The sequence below is a fragment of the Schistocerca nitens genome, chromosome 1, assembly GCF_023898315.1.
Source record: "Schistocerca nitens isolate TAMUIC-IGC-003100 chromosome 1, iqSchNite1.1, whole genome shotgun sequence".
Lineage (NCBI taxonomy): Eukaryota > Metazoa > Arthropoda > Insecta > Orthoptera > Acrididae > Schistocerca > Schistocerca nitens.
In genome coordinates, this window is record NC_064614.1 from 228,506,488 (window position 1) to 228,527,214 (window position 20,727).

General features: G+C 43.7%; 1 protein-coding gene across 1 annotated transcript in view; it reads right to left on the bottom strand.

The window, feature by feature from the left end:
- LOC126246219 (headcase protein-like) overlaps positions 1-20,727 on the bottom strand; it is a 758,320-nt gene that overhangs the window by 534,053 nt on the left and 203,540 nt on the right. The window contains exon 2 of the mRNA XM_049948378.1: positions 6,589-6,685. Within this exon, the coding sequence (XP_049804335.1) occupies positions 6,589-6,685 (97 nt within the window). The remainder of the gene's footprint in view (positions 1-6,588; positions 6,686-20,727) is intronic.

Genomic DNA, 20,727 nt, shown 5'->3' on the forward strand with positions numbered 1-20,727 from the left:
TATACCTATTAACCCTTCCTGATAGATGAAACGTTGCCTCATCTGAGAATGAACATCTTTACAGGAAGCTGGCATCCATATCAATACGCTGCAGCATATCCACAGCAAATTAATGTCGGCGTGGTTTGTCATTCAGCGTCAGATGCAGAATTTGCACTTTGTAAGCAAACATTCGAAGACGCTGTTGAGCTAAACGATGCAATGTTGATCGAGGTACATCTAGTTGCCTACATGCTTGACGAACTGACTTCTGGGCTTCTGACAGGGAACCTCCCCATCGCACCCCTCTCAGATTTAGCTACAAGTTGCACAGTGGATAGGCCTTGAAAAACTGAACACAGATCAATCAAGAAAACAGGAAGAAGTTGTGTGGAACTACGAAAAATAAGAAAAATATACAAACTGATTAGTCCATGCACAACTTATACAACATTAAGGAGTATGTTAGCGCAGGAGACCCGTGGCCGCGTGGTTAGCGTGAGCAGCTGTGGAACCAAAGGTCCATGGTTCAAGTCTGCCCTCTAGTGGAAAATTTTAATTTTTTATTTTCAGACAATTATTATCTGTCTGTCCGTTATGTTTTCATCACTTTTTTGGGAGTGATTATCACATCCACAAGAAATCCTAAATCGGAGAAGGTAGAAGAATCTTTTTACCCATTCGCCATTCGACAACATATTCCTGTCATGTGACGCACATGCCGTCACCAGTGTCGTATAGAATATATCAGACGTGTTTTCCTGTGGAGGAATCGGTTGACCTATGACCTTGCGATCAAATGTTTTCGATTACCATTGGAGAGGCACGTCCTTTCGTCTACTAATCGCACGGTTTTGCGGTGCGGTCGCAAAACAGTCACTAAACTTATTACAGTGAACAGAGACGTCAATGAACGAACGGATAGATCATAACTTTGCGAAAATAAATAAAGTAAAGTTATCGCTTGAGGAAAGACTTGAACCAAGAACCTCTTGTTCCGCAGCTGCTCACGCTAACCACGGGACCACGGCGTTCCTGGGCTCAGACTATCCTTGATGTTGCCTATCTTGCTCATGGACTACGCAGTTTGTATATTTTGCGTATTTTTTTCATAGTTCCACACAACTTCTTCCTGTTTTCTCGATTGATCTGTGTTCAGTTATTCAAGGCCTATCCACTGTGCCAACTTATAACTAAATCTGAGGGGGGTGCGATGGGAAGGTTCCCTTGTGAGAAACGTTCGTCTGATGACCTCCATTGTCTCTTCTGAAACTCCGTAACGTGCACAGCCAGAATGTTTCAGAACACTTCCTGTTGCCAGAAACTTCCTATACCATTCCTTAGTTTTTTTACATCAGGTGGATCACATTTATACACACGACGATAATTTCTTTGCACAGTAATCGACGATTTTGTTTCTGCACACCACACTACTGCTTGTGCGCGCTTCTGTGGAGTCGCCATTTTCACTTCATGACCATGCTGCACTCTGGCGACGATACTTGGCACTTCTGACGTGGGAATATAAATTCCTTGAGATGCTGTACAATGTGGGCATTTTTCATTGTCTTATCAACTGTGGTTCTTCTCTCCCGGGTCCTTGAAGTCAGGGAGGTTTGAGTGGGACACCGTGTACACTGACTTTTTTTATATTGAGTGTCAACTGCCAATCCCTGCATCAAGCGTCGATCCTCTGCAGGGCTCCCTGCATTTTGCAACAATTTTCTAGCGTTGCGACTTCCCTGTATACAGCATCATCATCATCATCCAAAGGAAAGCCTCATCGAACGTTATCCATTGGGTCATTTATCCATATTGTAAAAGTAACGGTCCAATAACACTCCACTGGGGTATGCCGGAAGTTACTTTCAGTCTGTCTTCGTTGAGAATGACATGCTGTGTTTTGTTGGCTAGAAACTCTTCAGGTTTAGCCACACAGCTGGCCTCATAATCCGCACGCTCGTATTTTGTTCATTAGGCGGCAGACAGTGCGGTTCAAATGGTTCAAATGGCTCTGAGCACTATGGGACTCAACATCTTAGGTCATAAGTCCCCTAGAACTTAGAACTACTTAAACCTAACTAACCTAAGGACATCACATACACCCATGCCCGAGGCAGGATTCGAACCTGCGACCGTAGCAGTCCCGCGGTTCCGGACTGCAGCGCCAGAACCGCTAGACCACCAGACAGTGCGGAACAGTATCGAACACCTCCCAGAAATCAAGTAACACGGCATCAACCTGTGTACCCATATTTAATGCTTTCTGGGTCTCGTGGACAAGCAGAGCGAGCTGGGAAAGTAATTGGTCGTATCCTTTTCAAAAGATCCATCCTGGTATTTGCTTTAACTGATATTACAAGAAGCTAAATCCATAGGGCCAGACGGAAATTCGAACCGACATTCCCCAAATAGCATGCCCAGTGTGTAAACAGTGTCAGCTCGCTCAGGCTGCCATCCTTGTACACGAGGGAGTGTCGCAGTGAACTTTGCTAGTAGATTAGGTGGTGTTGAGTTCTGTGAGCTTGCTAGTGTGATGATGTGTTTGCAGCTCCGTCGTTACTGTTGTTGATGGTGATAATAATGATGTTCAAATCGTCAGCGTGCTAGCACTAATGCGTTATTGTGCTTAACGTTATATTCCATGGATCTTGAGATGTGGCAAGACGTTGAAGATGCTCATTTTATTTAACTGTAATACAATGATGTTATGTCACTGTTCTAATGTTAGTAATAAAATAACCTAAAAAATTAACCTACAAGACTTCCTGTGTACTTACTCCCTATTGATATTAATTAAGCTAAAACATTAATTTTAAGCGTTTCTGTGAAGGTTCTGTTCAGCAGAGTAAAAGGACTTGTCCACAGCAATCTCTTTAATTCACTTCTAAATTACATGGCATTACCTACAAGGGATGTAATATACGCTGGCAAGTTGTTGAATACGCGTGCACTCCATCCGAAGGACACATCAACATTAGCAATAGAACAGTATCCAAAGTTCATATGTGTGTGAATTCATAAGGAACCAAACTGCTGAGGTCATCGATCCTAGACACACCCATGCCCGAGGGAAAACTCGAACCTCTGGCGGGAGCGGCCGCGCAACCCGTGACATGACGCCTCAAACCACGCGGCCACTCCGCGCGGCTGTATCCAAACTCTATGAGATACTGCAGAGAGATTATGGATTTACTCAAGAACTATGACGCACTTCTTCAATTTCTGATCAAACACTAGTGATGAAACTTTCTTCCACCACAAGGACTTGAACAAGCTAACTCTGGGTAAAATACTATCGCACTGATGTGAATTAGTAACCTTCGGTTAAGACACAGGTTGATGTTCAATCGTTACAATTTAATCAAGAAATGCAATAACGATTTGGGACATACATTGTACAATACGTATACTAGATTTTTTTCGGCTTGTTCCCGGGTATTTTTTAGATGTTACATGTATTACAGACTCCGCAATCTCGTTTTCTGGGATTTCCCCAGAAAGTAAGAAGTATCACTCACTGTTCAAGAGAGAGTTAGTTTTTATTTAACGAAATTGGAGGGAACAGAAGGGCGGATACAAGAAATGAGTAAGGAAATCGGTCACTTACTTCTAATACATACTCTCATAACACACAGCGAGTTGGCACACAAGGCACTGGACTCGCTTTCGGAAGGAATGGAGTTCAAATCTGCGTACAGTCATCCAGAATCAGCTTTTCTGTAGTTTCCTTACATCAATGCTAAAAAAATTGCAGACGTAAAACGAAATACATGGCCTTCAAAATGTCACTTTTCATTCGTAGGCGCGCGCGCGCGCACGCGCTTGGTGTTTTCAGGAGCGAGCTGTGATTGGAGAGCAACAGTTTGCTGCAGACTACTAGCAAAGCTACTCGGCGAAGTGGTGCTATAAGTAACAGCCATGAGGAAGAAATCAAAAGCCAGTAAGCAGTGTAAGTTGTTAATACAATATTTAAACAGCGGTCACAAGTACAGGAGAAAAATTTACAACAAATCGCCACGAAGCGTGCACTGTCAGTTTCGAGGAAACTAAAGACAGATATCATCCGTGACTGTGGCACGTGTACAGACAGACAGACAGACACACACACACACACACACACACACACACACACACACACACACACACAAACACACACAAATTTTTTGTCTCATAATGGTCAAAAATGACCCAGAAATAAATTAAAAATAGTCGTGCATCCCTACTTCCTTCGCTCATCAGGCGAATGTTGAAACTAGAAATTCCCTCCAATATTCTTAATTGGCAGCCCCTAAGCCCCACTCCCAACCTACTACGACACTTGGCTGAAAAGACGAAAATGTGTTCCACAGCAGCCTACTTAACTTTCTGGAATATGGAAACACAACTCTCTGCAGTATGGAAACTGCATCCCACTGTTAACACTATTTAGGAGGCGGAAAAAAAAAAAAAAAAAAAAAAACCCTTGACAGTGACGATGGATCGGGGTACAGCGGAATTCCTTCTGGTATGGAACTTTCGTGTCTAAATGTATGTTTCCTGCGAGCGCGCCCACTTACGCTTTCTGTTTTTACCCTTTCCCTAAACGCAGAGGCGGTGGTTCAAATGGCTCTGAGCACTATGGGACTCAACTGCTGAGGTCATTAGTCCCCTAGAACTTAGAACTAGTTAAACCTAACTAACCTAAGGACATCACAAACATCCATGCCCGAGGCAGGATTCGAACCTGCGACCTTAGCGGTCTTGCGGTTCCAGACTGCAGCGCCTTTAACCGCACGGCAGAGGCGGTGGACGACGCGGCCTGAGCAGAGAGAAATGTGGAGCGGTTCCGGGTGAGCTGTAGCAAACACTGCAGAGCGTAGTATTAACCGACGTGTAACGTGGTGTATCGTACCGCTACTGAAACCAGTTCCGCGGTTTTTTCCAGCGTACAGCCGTCCAACTGCGCAGCTCCGTGACCCATGGTCCCCCTCCTTATATCCACGGCCTTGCGTCATTCCACTCACCGCACTAGGAAAACAAGAGCGTATTATACATATCAAGAGAGGAATATGTGGTATCGTACGCCGGAAAAAAATACTGTCGAATATGGAGCTCACAGGAAACAACCCTTGCACAATATGGTTCCTTCAAATAAATACTGCTTCTAGCAACAATTCTCCAAACCAGGCTGGGTAGAAAAAATAGTCCTCGACCGACAATAGTATTTGTACTGAATGCAATTATTTTTTGCCGACAGCTAACAAATTAGTATGGCTCACGACCTAGTGTAAATCTATCCTAATTGACGCCCCTTTGCGTCCAGGTTTTGTAATTGTCATAGTTTCGCATAGGTTACTGTAAGGAGTGTGTGTGTGTGTGTGTGTGTGTGTGTGTGTGTGTGTGTGTGTGTGTGTGTGCACCAAGGGGTCTGCCTTGTTTCATATTCACATCTGACGGGCGGATCACCATAAATAAAGGTGATTACAAAGAAGTAATTACTTCTTTTTGTGGCCGTGCGGTTCTGGCGCTGCAGTCCGGAACCGCGGGACTGCTACGGTCGCAGGTTCGAATCCTGCCTCGGGCATGGGTGTGTGTGATGTCCTTAGGTTAGTTAGGTTTAAGTAGTTCTAAGTTCTAGGGGACTTATGACCTAAGATGTTGAGTCCCATAGTGCTCAGAGCCATTTGAACCATTTTTGAACTTATTTTTGATAAGTCATTAATTTGGTCTCTGCAGCATTAAAACTGTGTTTGATGCGAAACTGCTATGGGGAGGAATAAGTAAATAAAACATAAGGGTGACAGAATGAAGATGAAGCATCGTGAAGTGTTGTGGTTCTATCTCCAGAGGCAATCTGCAACTAGACTCTGAAATGTTTAACAGTAATATGTTTCAGCAGATCACGAAGTGTGTGCTCCGAAAATGCAGCACACACTGACTTCAAGGTAAGCTGCATCCTAGTTTGGTAGTTAATGTCATTCTCCACCGTAAACTACGTGTTTATCAATAACTAAAATGGTGAATGCAAGCATTATATTCGTTGAAAATGAAACTGTATTAAATTTAAATAAAAGAATTCCAGGGATTCCTTTCCAGTAATACATTCTTGTTTGTATGATTTGTTTGTCAATGTAAGTCACATCTTTCTCGCATTCATCAAAAAATCTATTTATAACCTCTTAATATCAAGGAAAGGAAATTCAGGATTTCGTGACAAATATTGCATGTCATCCATCACAGGACGAAACGTACCACACGAAACTGGAAAAATCCACGAACGAATAACTTCCCTTCACAATTGTTATGTAGCATTTTCTTTATCACAGATTTAAAGTACTGAACACAACCCTTCATTAAAATAGGTCAGAAATATCATAAGCATCGTGGTTCAAACAGACAGCAATAACAGTTTACTGTAGCTGCGTAGGCGGTGTGAAGACGTTATTAAACAGGAGCTAATCATAACTTTATGAATGTGTAGCATTCTGTTTAGTACTCTTGCTTCACATGTCAAGTCCATTCGGCTACGTTAACTGAATACTTGTCGTCCGCAGACAAACCCGTGCATATGATACGATAATTCCTGGAAACGGTACAGGTGAAAGGAGGGCCCTATTCTGCACTTACCTTGATGTGGTAGGAGTTGAGTTTGTGGCGTGGCAGTGAGTTGAAGGAGCTAAAATCTTGACGCCTGGAGAAGATGCCATTGCCGCCGGCACCCGCCCTGCAAAAACAACAGGAACAATTTATTAACCGGGGACAGCCAAGTACGTAAACGGGAAGTGCTTTCACTTCGTAACGGACTACGCTGTAAGAGCGATAATCGCATAACGATATAGCCACAACGATAAACAAACTATTATTAAGTTTCTGGAATTTCCCGTGACACTTTGATTACCCGCATACATCCAATAATTTAGCAAATATAAATGGCACTCTCAGGATACCAATTCAGAATTACACGAGCACTTAACATACTGTAGTTAATGAGAACTGATTAATTTCATTACAAATATTACTAATCTTATTATTTCACAAACATCGTTATAGCTCTTATTACCGGCCATACAAAATATGCAGCAGGATTATTATTCCAAGATAATACATCTAATCTTACTTGGAGGTGCAGCTGGAATGTGGAGAACTACTTTTGCCAAGGCGTTATTATGCTGTCAGCTACCGAAATGCGGTTCGTGATACGCAGAGACAATCGGTAACATTTAAGATGGGTGGGATATCTATAATAAGTATTAATGATTGCAGATTCAGTGACAAATATTCACCAACAAGCGGACCAACTGTTTCAGAGAATCTCTATGCAGTTCCTCATCAACACTGCACAATTCTCTAGAAGCAAAGCAAAACAATCACTGATAGCTGCCAGCGTTTTTCGTGTCGTGAAATAAGTAACCAGAATAGACAGAAACAATTAGTTTCATTTTGTGAGCAAATTCAAATTGCCCAGTCCTATGTTATGTGGAGGTATTTTCAACAGGCATTTACAGGCACATGACTCGATAAATTTATAGGAGAATGAATGGTAGCTAGTTTGCACGGTATGCCCTCTTTTGCTATACAGACGCAATACTTCCTCATGTATCCCGTAATACTCATGACACTCAACGAAGAAAATCACCTTCCATATACTCGTGGGATCAAAACTACAGAATATACTGCTCATGAGTTAAAGTTTCGAACCAGATATGTCAAAAAGTTTGCTACTATTACACTCACCAGATTTCATGTACTTTTCTTGAAAATTCCGTCACTCAGAGTTAATTTTTGACAAATTAAACATATTTCGCCTGTAAAATTCCAGCTATTTATTACTTACTGTGCGACAAAGCTTTCACCGTTACTAGTCCGCTTGCCTATTCGACGCGCATAAAGCCCAATGACGCTGAGGTACTCAAACCGAATGCCTGGTATCAATGATGAGCTTTATTTTTTAACAGTTTTACTGGCAGCCACCATCACTTTCATCTGTTTACAGCAGAACGATTACGATCACCGCCGGTCATCTTCAAAACCGACAGGGAAACATTATACCGGTCAAGAACTTCTTTTTCAGCAATATTTGGCAAGTAGTGGCCTGAAAGTTACTTCGGGTATGCCATACTTAATATTTCGGGCAACCGAAGTGAGAGGATGTTGACTGCTACATATTACCCGTTGTTCCTAATGATACTGCCTTTGATGATTTAGCGAAAAAGTTGAAGACCGATACGTTGCCTGGGTTTTGTCAAACCAGGAGCGTATCTCTGCAGATCCTGGTTTTTGTGCACAGTAACCTGAATGAACGGGCCAAATCACGATATGGAAAACACCCTGATAACATCAAGTAACCACTTCCGGCCTGAACTACGCCCTCCAGTCCGCAGCTCGTGGTCTCGCGGTAGCGTTCTCGCTTCCCGAGCACGGGGTCCCGGGTTCGATTCCCGGCGGGGTCAGGGATTTTCTCTGCCTCGTGATGACTGGGTGTTGTGTGATGTCCTTAGGTTAGCTAGGTTTAAGTAGTTCTAAGTTCTAGGGGACTGATGACCATAGATGTTAAGTCCCATAGTGCTCAGAGCCATTTGAACTACGCCCTCCACACACCGTGAGTTATGCGTACTCGAAGCCTTGCCTCATTTGTTAAAGACGCGAGGCTGACTCGTCTGACCACATTACACGGCCCTTGTCAGGTGCCGGCCTCTGTGCCCGAGCGGTTCTAGGCGTTTTAGTCCGCAACCGCGCTGCTGCTACGGTCGCAGGTTCGAATCCTGCCTCGGGCATGGATGTATGTGCTGTCCTTAGGTTAGTTAGGTTTAAGTAGTTCTAAGTCCTAGGGGACTGATGACCTCAGATGTTAAGTCCAACAGTGCTTAGAGCCATTTTGAACCTTGTCAGGTACTCTCCAGTTCCTGCGTTGTTTGGTCCGATGAAGACGTGCAGCCTTCCGATGTGGCCAATCGAGTTTTGGTATCAGACGAAAAAGGTACATTGTATGCAGTTCTCTTCGTAACCTTCACAAGGAAACTGGGTAAGATGATACTGGATTTTCTGACGGCAGCTATTCCTGTCGGATTTGAAACCAATTGTCATTGACAATGCACAACAGTCGTCTCTGGTTCCTTCGATTTGAGTAATTTTACGACTATTGTTCTTACACGTGTTAACTGGTTGGGAGTAGTATACTATACGGTGTAGATACACTATTCCTTGTAGATAACTTGGGCAGACCGCATTGACAGACCAACAAATTACGCATTTCCATTCAAAGAGCGTCAAGGGCACGTCTAACACGATGGATTCTTCTGCCATTGTCAAGCTCGTTAACCCATTTTGCTGCACTGATTCCATACAACCGACTGGCCCACTTGTAACACTCACTACCATTAATTACTTCAATGATGGTGGCTAACATGTCATCCAAAGCGGCCAGTGGGCTCGTTTAAGAGCGTAAGTAGTATTTCGTCTTGTGAGCCTATGACTTGGAGTACACCTCCTGATCATCAGATTGTCCCAAACTGCGAGAGTAAAACAAAAACCCTATGCGAGTGTCGTACTGAGCGAGGTCACGAGATTCTGTAGTTGGAACTGACCTACAGATGAGGATGACAGGCCTCGTTCCTCGAGAGAATAAGCTTTCTTCAGCTTCAATTTATCATTTTAATGAACATATAAGATTACGTGACATCTAACAAGTGCTCCCCACAACTTTACGTAAATCAGTCTAATGGTTCAAATGGCTCTGAGCACTATGGGACTTAACATCTGAGGCCATCAAGTACCCTAGACCCTAGAAATACTTAAACTTAACTAACCGAAGGACATCACACACATCGATGACCGAGGCACGATTCGAACCTGCGACCGTAGCAGTCGCGCGGTTCCGGATTGAAGCGCCTGGAACTGCTCGGCTACAGCGGCCGGCGTAAATCAGTCTTGGGAAAATATTGCATGAAAGCAAACTGAGATACAGCGGTCATAGTTGCACGGGCTATCCCAGGAGAACTGGTCAATATTCATGTATATGACAGAAAAGATCATTCGAAGGAAAAATGGGCTCTAAAATACGTACCTTAAGAGCTATGAGTACTTCATCTTCTGTGCTGTGAAATATATCTCTTCTACTGCAAACTCTTTGTTTTCCATATTTTGGGAGGAAGTAGTATGGATCAATACAAGAAACAACTGTTCAGTAACCATGGGCTCTAAAACGCATACCTTGAAAGCGATGTGCACTTGCTCATCTTCACTACGGTGAAACACATCTCTTCACTGAGCTCAGAACTTTGCTTTGTTTTGGTACATACTTCCTCCTCACAAGATAGTGAAGGCAAAGAACTTGAATTAAAAGAGACCTGGTTCACAGTATCGAAGATGAAGAAGTGCTCACAACTCTTAAAGTATGCATTTTAGAGCACATGTTTATTACACTTTTTGCTTAGAATTTTGTTCCTCTCACTTTATTGAGTATTAACCATTCCTAGTCAGGCATCAAGGCTAATTTAATAGTATGTTTGCCCTGGCCATAAATATTTTATTAATTTACTGTCACTGTTCTGCCACTGGCCATCTTCAAAACGACATGAAATAAATTGATACAAAGAATCCCGTCAGTTTATTTGTTTGTGTCTTGGGGACTTAACGGCGCCAAACAGATGAGATCATAATGGCCCAATCTTGGCTTAATATGGGCCGTTTCGTAGGGGAAGCGTTCTGTGGAGAGGAGCATAACGGTATTAGCAGGTGGGTAAATATTAAACCGAATAAGGATAGTGAGCATGGTACTATATACGAGAGGCAAAAACATAGTGGAAAGGTAAAGTGAAAAATTACGTCAACCCATTATTTTTAAGGGGCCGTATGGTAAGAGTCTATAAGGACAACCGGTGGCTACGATCGAAAACTAATATGCTTTGTCACGTTCATGTGGCGAGTACAGAGCAGAACGTGCTATAAAGGCTCTGCTGTAACTGCTAACACCTCGGATAGTTCAGATGACACACATCAAAGCGTAAGGGGTTAGAAAGTGGCGCACTGTCATGGTCATTACATTGAAAGGGATCACCGCTTAACCGATCTAGATATATATATATATCCGTCAAATTGTAGAGGAGCTTAATCTCCTTGAGCTTGTTTCCACGGCTCTTGCCAGAATTACATAAAATTGCTAAGATCGTCCGAGGGACACAAGAGACGTTGTCTGTACAAATCGTAATTGTAAAAGTCACTTTTGTAACGACAACACTGACAATGTACATAATATGAATATGGTTCAAGTCCGTTTCAAGATGGTCACTGGTCAAAGCGTGCCAGGAAATGAATACATTATCTATGGATCAGACGGACGTACAATTACAAAGGGCGTTTGATAAGTAACGCAACACATTTTTTTTCTGAAAGCAGACTGGTTTTATTCGAGACTCCACACACCATATTCTTCCCCACTCTTTTGGCTACAAAACTCCATTTTTCAACATAACCTCCGTTCAATGTGACCGCCTTACACCACGTTACTGGGAGGGCCTGTATGCACGCATGGTACCACTCTACTCGTCGACGTCCGAGCCAACGCCTTGCTGCATCAATAACGTCACCATCATTCACGTGCTGCTTTCCGCGGAGTGCCCCCGTCATTGCGCCAGATGGACGTGGGAAGGTGCGAGATACGGGATGTACATTGGAGAACGAAAAACAGACCAATGAAGTTTTGTGAGCTCCTCTCTGGTGCGCAGACTGGCGTGAGGTCTTGGGTTGTCATGGAGAAGTCCCATTTGCATTTTTGTCGTGACGACCATGCTGAAGCGGTTCCCTCACTTTGCTGAGGCTAGCCGATATACCGGGTGATCAAAAAGTCAGTATAAATTTGAAAACTTAATAAACCACGGAATAATGTGGATAGAGAGGTAAAAATTGACACACACGCTTGGAATGACATGGGGTTTTATTAGAACCACCCCATATTGCTAGACGCTCTTGCACTCGTCGTTTGGTATGATCGTGTCATGGACTGTGCGGCTGGTCCCGGCGGAGGTTCGAGTCCTCCCTCGGGCATGGGTGTGTGTGTTTGTCCTTAGGATAATTTGCGTTAAGTAGTGTGTAAGCTTAGGGACTGATGACCTTAGCAGTTAAGTCCCATAAGATTTCACACACATCTTTTGATGATCGTGTGCTCAGCCGCCTCTTTCATCATCCTTGGCCTCCCAGGTCCCCAGACCTCAGTCCGTGCGATTATTGGCTTTGGGGTTACCTGAAGTCGCAAGTGTATCGTGACCGACCGACATCTCTAGGGATGCTGAAAGACAACATCCGACGCCAAAGCCTCACCATAACTCCGGACATGCTTTACAGTGCTGTTAACAACATTATTCCTAGACTCCAGCTATTGTTGAGGAATGATGGTGGACATATTGAGCATTTCCTTTAAAGAACACCATCTTTGCTTTGTCTTACTTTGTTATGCTAATTATTGTTATTCTGATCAGATGAAGCGCCATCTGTCGGACATTTTTTGAACTTTTGTATTTTTTTTGGTTCTAATAAAATCCCATTTCATTCCAAGCATGTGTGTCAATTTGTACCTCTCTATCTACATTATTCCGTGATTTATTCAGTTTTCAAATTTATACTGACTTTTTGATCACCCGGTACTTCATCATGCGGGAGGACATAAAACAGAATAACCCCTTGAGAGTCTCAGAAGGTCGTCGCCATGATTTTACCGACTGAGGGTGCGGCTTTCAGCTCTTTCTTTAGGAGGAGAGCTGGTGTGGCGCCACTCCATGGATTGCGAGGTGTTTGTGATCCGTCGATCACTTCGAATGCGACTGTCCGCACTTTCCAACACTAAAGGAGTTACAGCTGTGTTGCCGCCGGCCGACACGCGAGAGGTCGGACAGGTTTGCGCGACCGTGTTTCGATGATGACAGACATCTCGCCCAACGACTCACCGTCATTTTGTTTACTGCCAGGTCTCCGTAGACATTCTACAAGCAACTATGAACATCTGCGATGCTCCGGTTTTTGGCGAAACTATTCTCAGCGAACTTCATGACGCTATAGCGCCTGAAGCGAGAGTATTTCACGATGTCTCACGACGAATTCTGTATTCCCCCCCCCCCCCCCAACCAAAATCGCCCCTCGTAAATTACATAAACGCTGAAACATGTGGAATTCAATCTAGGAAAGCGACAGGTGTCTTCAAGGCGAGGTATTCTAAGAGCTTTCGGGGCCTCCCGCTCTTGAAAAACGGGCGAAACTGCAGCAGTATGGCAAGGTTTCATGCCAGGAGCCAACGCCAATCCCGTTCGCCTTTCAGGTGCCGCGGCCAGCTGTCGCCGACTCTTTTGCACGTGTTAAAACACGTCCTGCCCTCCACGTGTTTTGGTAGCCAGGAGCAGCGGCTGGACTCGGCTGGGCTGCGTACGGCCCACGCGGCGCGCGTGGGCGACCCGCAGGCCGGGGCGCGCCAGGCAGACGTGCGCCTCAATAATTCAGCGCTGACCGGCTTCTCGCCGCAGCGCGCTCCCTCGGGACCAGCCTGTCTCGCGCCGGACTGACTGGCGGCGCACCGCCGTCATTACTGGCCGAAAGGGCAGCGGCCTGCGCTGCCGCCGCCTACCCACTGCGACTTCACGTGATAGCTTATCCGCGTTACGCTGAAGTCGCCGTAATCAGCACCAAAAAGACTTTTCTAGAATTTTTCACGAATGACGTCGGCTCAGTAACACAAGTTCGTCGCTCACACGGATGATCAGTGACTGCCTTTTCTTACAAGGGAACCTCCCCATCGCACCCCCCTCAGATTTAGTTATAAGTTGGCACAGTGGATAGGCCTTGAAAAACAACACAGATCAATCGAGAAAACAGGAAGAAGTTGTGTGGAACTATGAAAAAAATAAGCAAAATATACAAACTGCGTAGTCCATGGGCAAGATAGGCAACATCAAGGATAGTGTGAACTCAGGAGCGCCGTGGTCCCGTGGGTAGCGTGAGCAGCTGCGGAATGAGAGATCCTCGGTTCAAGTCTTCCCTCGTGTGAAAAGTTTACTTTCTTTATTTTCGCAAAGTTTTGATCTGCCCGTTCGTTCATTGACGTCTCTGTTCACTGTAATAAGTTTAGTGTCTGTGTTTTGCGACCGCACCGCAAAACCGTGCGATTAGTAGACGAAAGGACGTGCCTCTCCAATGGGAACCGAAAACATTTGATCGCAAGGTCATAGGTCAACCGATTGCTCCACAGGAAAACACGTCTGATATGTTCAATACGACACTGGTGACGGCATGTGCGTCACATGACAAGAATATGTGGTCGACCCACCTAACTTGTACACTTGGCGAATGCGTAAAAAGATTCTTCTACCTTGCCCGATTTAGGTTTTCTTGTGGATGTGATAATCACTCCCAAAAAAGTGATGAGAACATAAGAGTTTGTCACATAAACTGCAACAAATGAATGCAACAGTTTCACAGTCGCACAGTTTTCCCTGTGCTCTGTCAAAACATATGTTTTTTACGTTTTCAAATGTTTCCGTGTGTAGACAATCAAATCCTGCATATGACCAAGCAAATCTGAACACGTCCTGGAATTTTGGAGGGCGAAGTTGATTAAGTGTGAGTGCCTGAACTTGATAATTGTCTGAAAATATTAAAATCTAACTTTTCACTCGAGGGAAGACTTGAACCAAGGACCTCTCGTACCGCAGCTGCTCACGGTAACCACGGCGCTCCTGAGCTCACTGTCTCCTTGATGTCGCCTATGTTGCGCATAGACAACTCAGTTTGTATTTTGCTTATTTTTTTCATAGTTCCACACAACTTCTTCCTGTTTTCTTGATTGATCTGTGTTCAGTTTTTCAAGGCCTGTCCACTGTGCCAACTTATAACTAAATCTGAGGGGGGTGCGATGGGGAGGTTCACTTGTTAGAGAGCCTGTATAGGGACAGAGTGGCCATAGGTGAAGTTGCCCGTGATTGGTTGATTAGCTTTGGTGCCATTTTTCTGCCAAACGTCTCTCGCGCTTCCTATGTTCGCCGTGCTTTTGTGTTGAATTGAAGTTCAGAGGATTTTTGGAAACGATTAAAAGGTATTTGAATTATTGAGAGACTTGTCATGCGTTGTGCATGCATGTTCGATTTAGTTGTATATCGTTTTTAGTACGTAATTGGCGTTTGCGATCTTAAATACGAGTTGAAATAATGAAGCGTTTTGTGATGAAGTCGGTAGGCCTACATGTTTGAAGTAAACACGTTAGTAATTGTACAGTACTGTTTTTGACATCTGTAATTCGTTCTGCAGACGTTCGTAAACGATGCCAGGTTGTGCTGCATTTGGTTGTTCCAACAGAGGCGAAGGTGGATTTCGCCTGTTAGCATTTCCACGCATTGAAGAAAGACGAAAGCAGTGGGCAGTATTTATTTAGCTACGCCTATAAAAATGTTTGGTTCTTCACTTTGCTCAGAGAACTCTGATTTTAAGGTGTCAGTTTTTTTAACTATTTTTAGTCACGCAAATCTGATAGGCCTATTACAATTTACTGCGTTTTAAGCTCTTATTTCTTTAACAGTTCGTGCATACTGGTAGCATCACAAGCTTTTCTAAAGCCAATATCTGACAGTCGCTGGAAACGGAAAGTTACTGTAATTGTTGTGCCATGCTCATTCGACTTTATAGCGTCAAACTTTATCTCGTTCCGAATCAGAACACTAGGCATTATTTTGGTTTCAGTATTATTGCCTGACTGTTGACGCAGGCAAGTTGTAAGGACGTTTTCCGCAGTTGTCGTGGTTGCTGAAACATTATTCATAGCAAATAATTGTAGGTACTCATGAAGACAGTTTTTAATAGGCCTACTTATTGTGGGGTAGAAGGAATACGGTAGTTTTCTTGTTATATTTGGTCGTTATTACAGTAGCCTACATTTAACATTGCCTGATTTTTGTAATCTTTTTCGTTTGTTATCTACTATGAAAGAAAGTCGTAAGCAGTTGTTTACTTGTGACATGCAAAAAGTTTGAAGACGTGACAAGAAGTACTAATACGTCTCACACTTTTGAATGTCACAAGTGAACAACTGTTTACGACTTCCATTCATCTGACGAAATACAGGTACGTTAAATCTTTAGCGTTATGCACTTCCGATACAAAACAAATCCTATACACTATATTTTTTTATTTACGTTACTTTCATTGCAATATGTCTAGTAAACGAACTTTAAAGGAGATAAATGCAAGTAACGAATAATTTTTGCAGCCAAATTTTCCTGTGCTGTACGTAGTAGGCTACTATATTATAGCTGTAAAGAAAGGCATTTAACCTATGATTTCGCCATATTGTCTTGTGCTTTTGATTCGGTGAGTGTGTACTCCACTACTGGCCATTCAAAAGTCCCGCCCGCAGTTTGTCAGAAAAATGGCCGCCGTATCGTCCGGTTGGCCACTCTCTCCCTATACAGGCTCTCTACCTTTTCTCGTCGTTTTTCTTGTGTTCTTCAGCCCTAACGCTGTTTTGATGCAGTACTACTAGACCACGGTATTATTTCACTCCGGCTCCCGCGGCCGCTATCAGAAACACGCTGTAGCATTACTGTAAACATGTACAGCGATGACCCAGGAAAGCGCATCGCAATGTGAATTGCTAGACAGTTGTGTATATACACTGACGCGCCAAAGAAATTGGTACATGAATGAGTATTCATATGCAGAGATATGCAACAGGCAGAATACGGCGTTGGGGTCGGCAACATCTATAAAAGTCAACGAATGCCTGGTGCAGTTGTTAGATCGTTTACTGCTGTTACAATGGTAGGTTATCAAGATTTAGCCGGCCGAGGTGACCGAGCGGTTCTAGGCGCTACAGTCTGGAGCCGCGCGACCGCTACGGTCGCAGGTTCGAATCCTGCGTCGGGCATGGATGTGTGTGATGTCCTTAGGTTAGTTAGGTTTAAGTAGTTCTAAGTTCTAGGGGACTGATGACCTCAGATGCTAAGTCCCATAGTGCTCAGAGCCAATTGAACCATTGAGTTGTCGCTTAAGTAGTGACATTGTGTCAAGTGTATGTATATACAGCTGACGTCCTTCCAGAAGGCTGGAGTATTTTTCAAAAACTATGCAAATAAAAAGGGTAAAACTATTATACAGATGTAATTTTTACTATAACTCATTAATCAAAGTTTTCATTAAGCTGTAAACAAAAAACAGTTCAGCCTTATCTGGGTTCAGTAGTCACTCTACTGCGCTCCATAAGGAAATACTTATACGAGGGTTGGAACTTAAATAGTGGCAACTATTTATTCACAACAGACACAAAAGAGTTACATATTTGCACCTGTTACTGTCTTTCATAGTAGTAACCAGCGTTGTGTAGAACCCGTTACCAGCGATGTGGAAGGCGTGGTATACCGTTAGCAGAGCATGTTCTGTTCATGGTGCGAACGGAGCGGTCTACTACCTGTCGAATCTCTGGAACAGTTCTGAAGCGAATGCTGGAAGTGGTTCACTCATCTTCGGAATCAAATCAAAGTCACAAGGACTTAAGACCGGGCAGTATGGAGGATGGTACAGTATTTCCTAGTCCCATCGTCCCAACAGAGCAGCCACAGCTTGCGCTGTATGCGCCCGCGCATTGTCGCGCAAAATGATGGCTGGGTTGCACAGAAAGTGTCGCCGTTTCTTTAGTAAAGCTGGTCGCAGGTGATGCTCCAAAAACGAATAATAATACTGTGCATTGACGGTCTGCAGTGGAGGAACGTAAGGCATTATGATATCAACATCACAGTCGTACACGAGAATCACCATAACTTTCACCATACTGCGGCTCTGACGCACTTTCGACTTTCGCGGCGACCCATAATGACGCCATTCGTTGGATTAGCGTTTCAGTTTTGGCTTCGTGGCATTAGCTTCAGAACTGTATAATTAGTAAGAATGAGGCAATGAACGTATTAGTTTATCGAGGCATTTATGTGTGTATAAAAACGTTTTCGCAGTGTACTCATTAAGATTTCAATGTTGGTCTTCACTGATAAGTTGACAAGATTTTGGGGTGGCATAAACCATGAAAGCATGAAAAACATAGAGCAGACTTTCACCAAGCATTTTATGTGAGCAGTATTTCCTGATACGCACAGTGAGTTTAACACGAAGATTGTTTTCTGTCTGGCTGTTTGTTCGGTATAAATGTTGCAATGGATTTTAAACTAACCTCCCGATGAGCTGGAGACTTGAAACTTTCAACATAGCTTAGAACTGGATGATGATGCAAAATTAACTCGCCTTCTTGTCTGATATGTGGCGGATGTACAGTACTTTCTTCCAGTGCCATTTCCCCTTTTTCCTGTTCCAGTTGCAAATGGTACGCTGGAAGAATGACTGCGGATACGCCTCGGTGTGACATCGGATCTCTCTAATTTTTACCTTCACAGTCTTTTTGCGAGGTACACGTAGGAGGAAGTAAAATATTGGTTGACTCATATGAACAGAAACTACGATGAACCTGAAGTTTACATCGTGTCTCTGTAGTAATCCCGTTAAATCGGTTGAAAAAATTTCACACACACACACACACACACACAAAATGGCTCTGAGTACTATGGGACTTAACATCTGTGGTCATCAGTCCCCTAGAACTTAGAACTACTTAAACCTAACTAACCTAAGGACATCACACACATTCATGCCCGAGGCAGGATTCGAACCTGCGACCGTAGCGGTCGCGCGGTTCCGGACTGAAGCGCCTAGAACAACTCGGCCACACCGGCCGGCGATGATGGTTCGTTGAATGGTTCGCACGCTGACACTTTTTGATGGCCCAGCATTGAAATCTGCAGCAATATGCGGAAGGGTTGCCCTTGTATCACGCACAACGATTCTCTTCAGTCGTCGTTGGTCCCGTTCTTGCAGGATCTTTTTCCGCCCGCAGCGATATCGGAGATTTGCTATTTTACCGCATTTCTGATATTCACAGTACACTCGTGATGAAATGGTCGTACGGGAAAATCCCAATTTCATCGCTACCTCGGAGACGCTGTATCCCATCGCTCGTGCGCCGATTACAACACCACGTACACACTCGCTTACATGTTGCTAGCCTGTCATTCTAGCAGCAGTAACCGATTTAACAACTGCCTCAGACACTTATTGTCTTACATAGGCGTTGTCGACCGCAGCGCCGTAATCTGCCTGTTTACGTATCTATTTGAATACGCATGCCTACACGAGTTTATTTGGCGCTTCAGTGTATAAGGTACATCAGTTAAATACCCTCTGCCATGCACATTCACAGTGGTTTAAAAAGTATGGACATTCCATAAATAGTAAATACCATTACCAAAAGGTCAAGTTAACGACATAAGCGTGCGGGAAGCCTGAGTGCATGGGATGTGACCCAGCATGTCATTGGACGAATTGATATAAATATCTTGAAACAACTGGAGGCAGTCAGACCTACTAAAATGTAGAGATCAGTCTGTTTCAACTTTTCTATGCTTCGCAAATAGCAACGAGAGCCATATAGACTGTGGTGTTTGCGCGCTGCCACAATACGAACAGACTGCGGGGCCCTTTTTATTTTATTTTTTTAGGAAGGGGTCCATGGTGAGGGTACCTTTGGTAATTAAACACGGCGATGTATCGGCAGCGGGTGATGGCGCACATTAGCTGTACGTGACGTGCCACAGCCAACCCTCGCAAAGCGTGTTGGCCGCTCCGCAACTGCTGAGTGGAACTTTTTTCATTACTTACGCGCGTAAATCTTCTGTAAATGTTATTGCACTCATCTCGCAAGCATCAAAGCCCCGCAAATTTGGTTTCACTGCTTCCGCAATCAGCCAGAATTAATGGGTAGTGCAATATACACCCACGAAGAATTATCAGCCGACGGGAATTGTGTCGATGGGGTTGTTTTTCCAGCCATCAAGGAGTACACAGAGAAGCGCATTACATCGATTTGCTACCCCGCTACGAGGGCGTTGGATTCTAAACCTATGTTCAAGTGCTGATAACTACGAAGCATTTTCTTTTCATACGCGAGAACAAGAAAGAACCAAATTTCTGCACCGATAATGCGACAGACAAGTAAGGGTAACAAGCGGGTACAAACAATAACCCGGGGGCGCAGAATTTTGCTTCGTGATGGCTCGTATCGATGCTATGTGTTAATACCGATCCCTCCACATAAAAACCGAAAACTCTTTCCACTACCTAGTTAAAACGCTTAATATTCCTCACATTTAAATACTCCCAACTGAGTGATGTACTAACTTGTGTTTAAGTGCTGTAAATTTGCACCAAGAAAAGCATGAAAAGGGGCCACACACGGATGCAACGTTAAGTATTTCAAAATGACAAGTTATTTGATACACTGGTGCATGGCAAATGTTGATATATTGTTATGTAGCTCGTTTAGCTGTCGCTCAACAGTGATTTTGTATTCTTCTACACACTACTGTATTATCTGAGCGTTATCAATCAACGAAAACTTCAATAAATAAGAGACTTCAAGATAAATTACTTTGTGAACGTCACGTCTGTCCGGTCGCTGTAAGAGAGTACAGGAATAATGACATCATTATCAGAAATTTGCGATCCACCGTTAGTAAAGGCCCTTTCCAAACTTCTTGATGCATTATCATATTTATATTATATGCATATAATTTTCTACTGTTAATTACCTCCTTTCGTATCTGTTGGAATCCAAGAAAGTACTTCTTTGGTCCATCGACAATAAAGGGGCCGCCGCTTGCGCTGGGAAGTCAGTTCCGGCGAGATCGTGCACCAGCA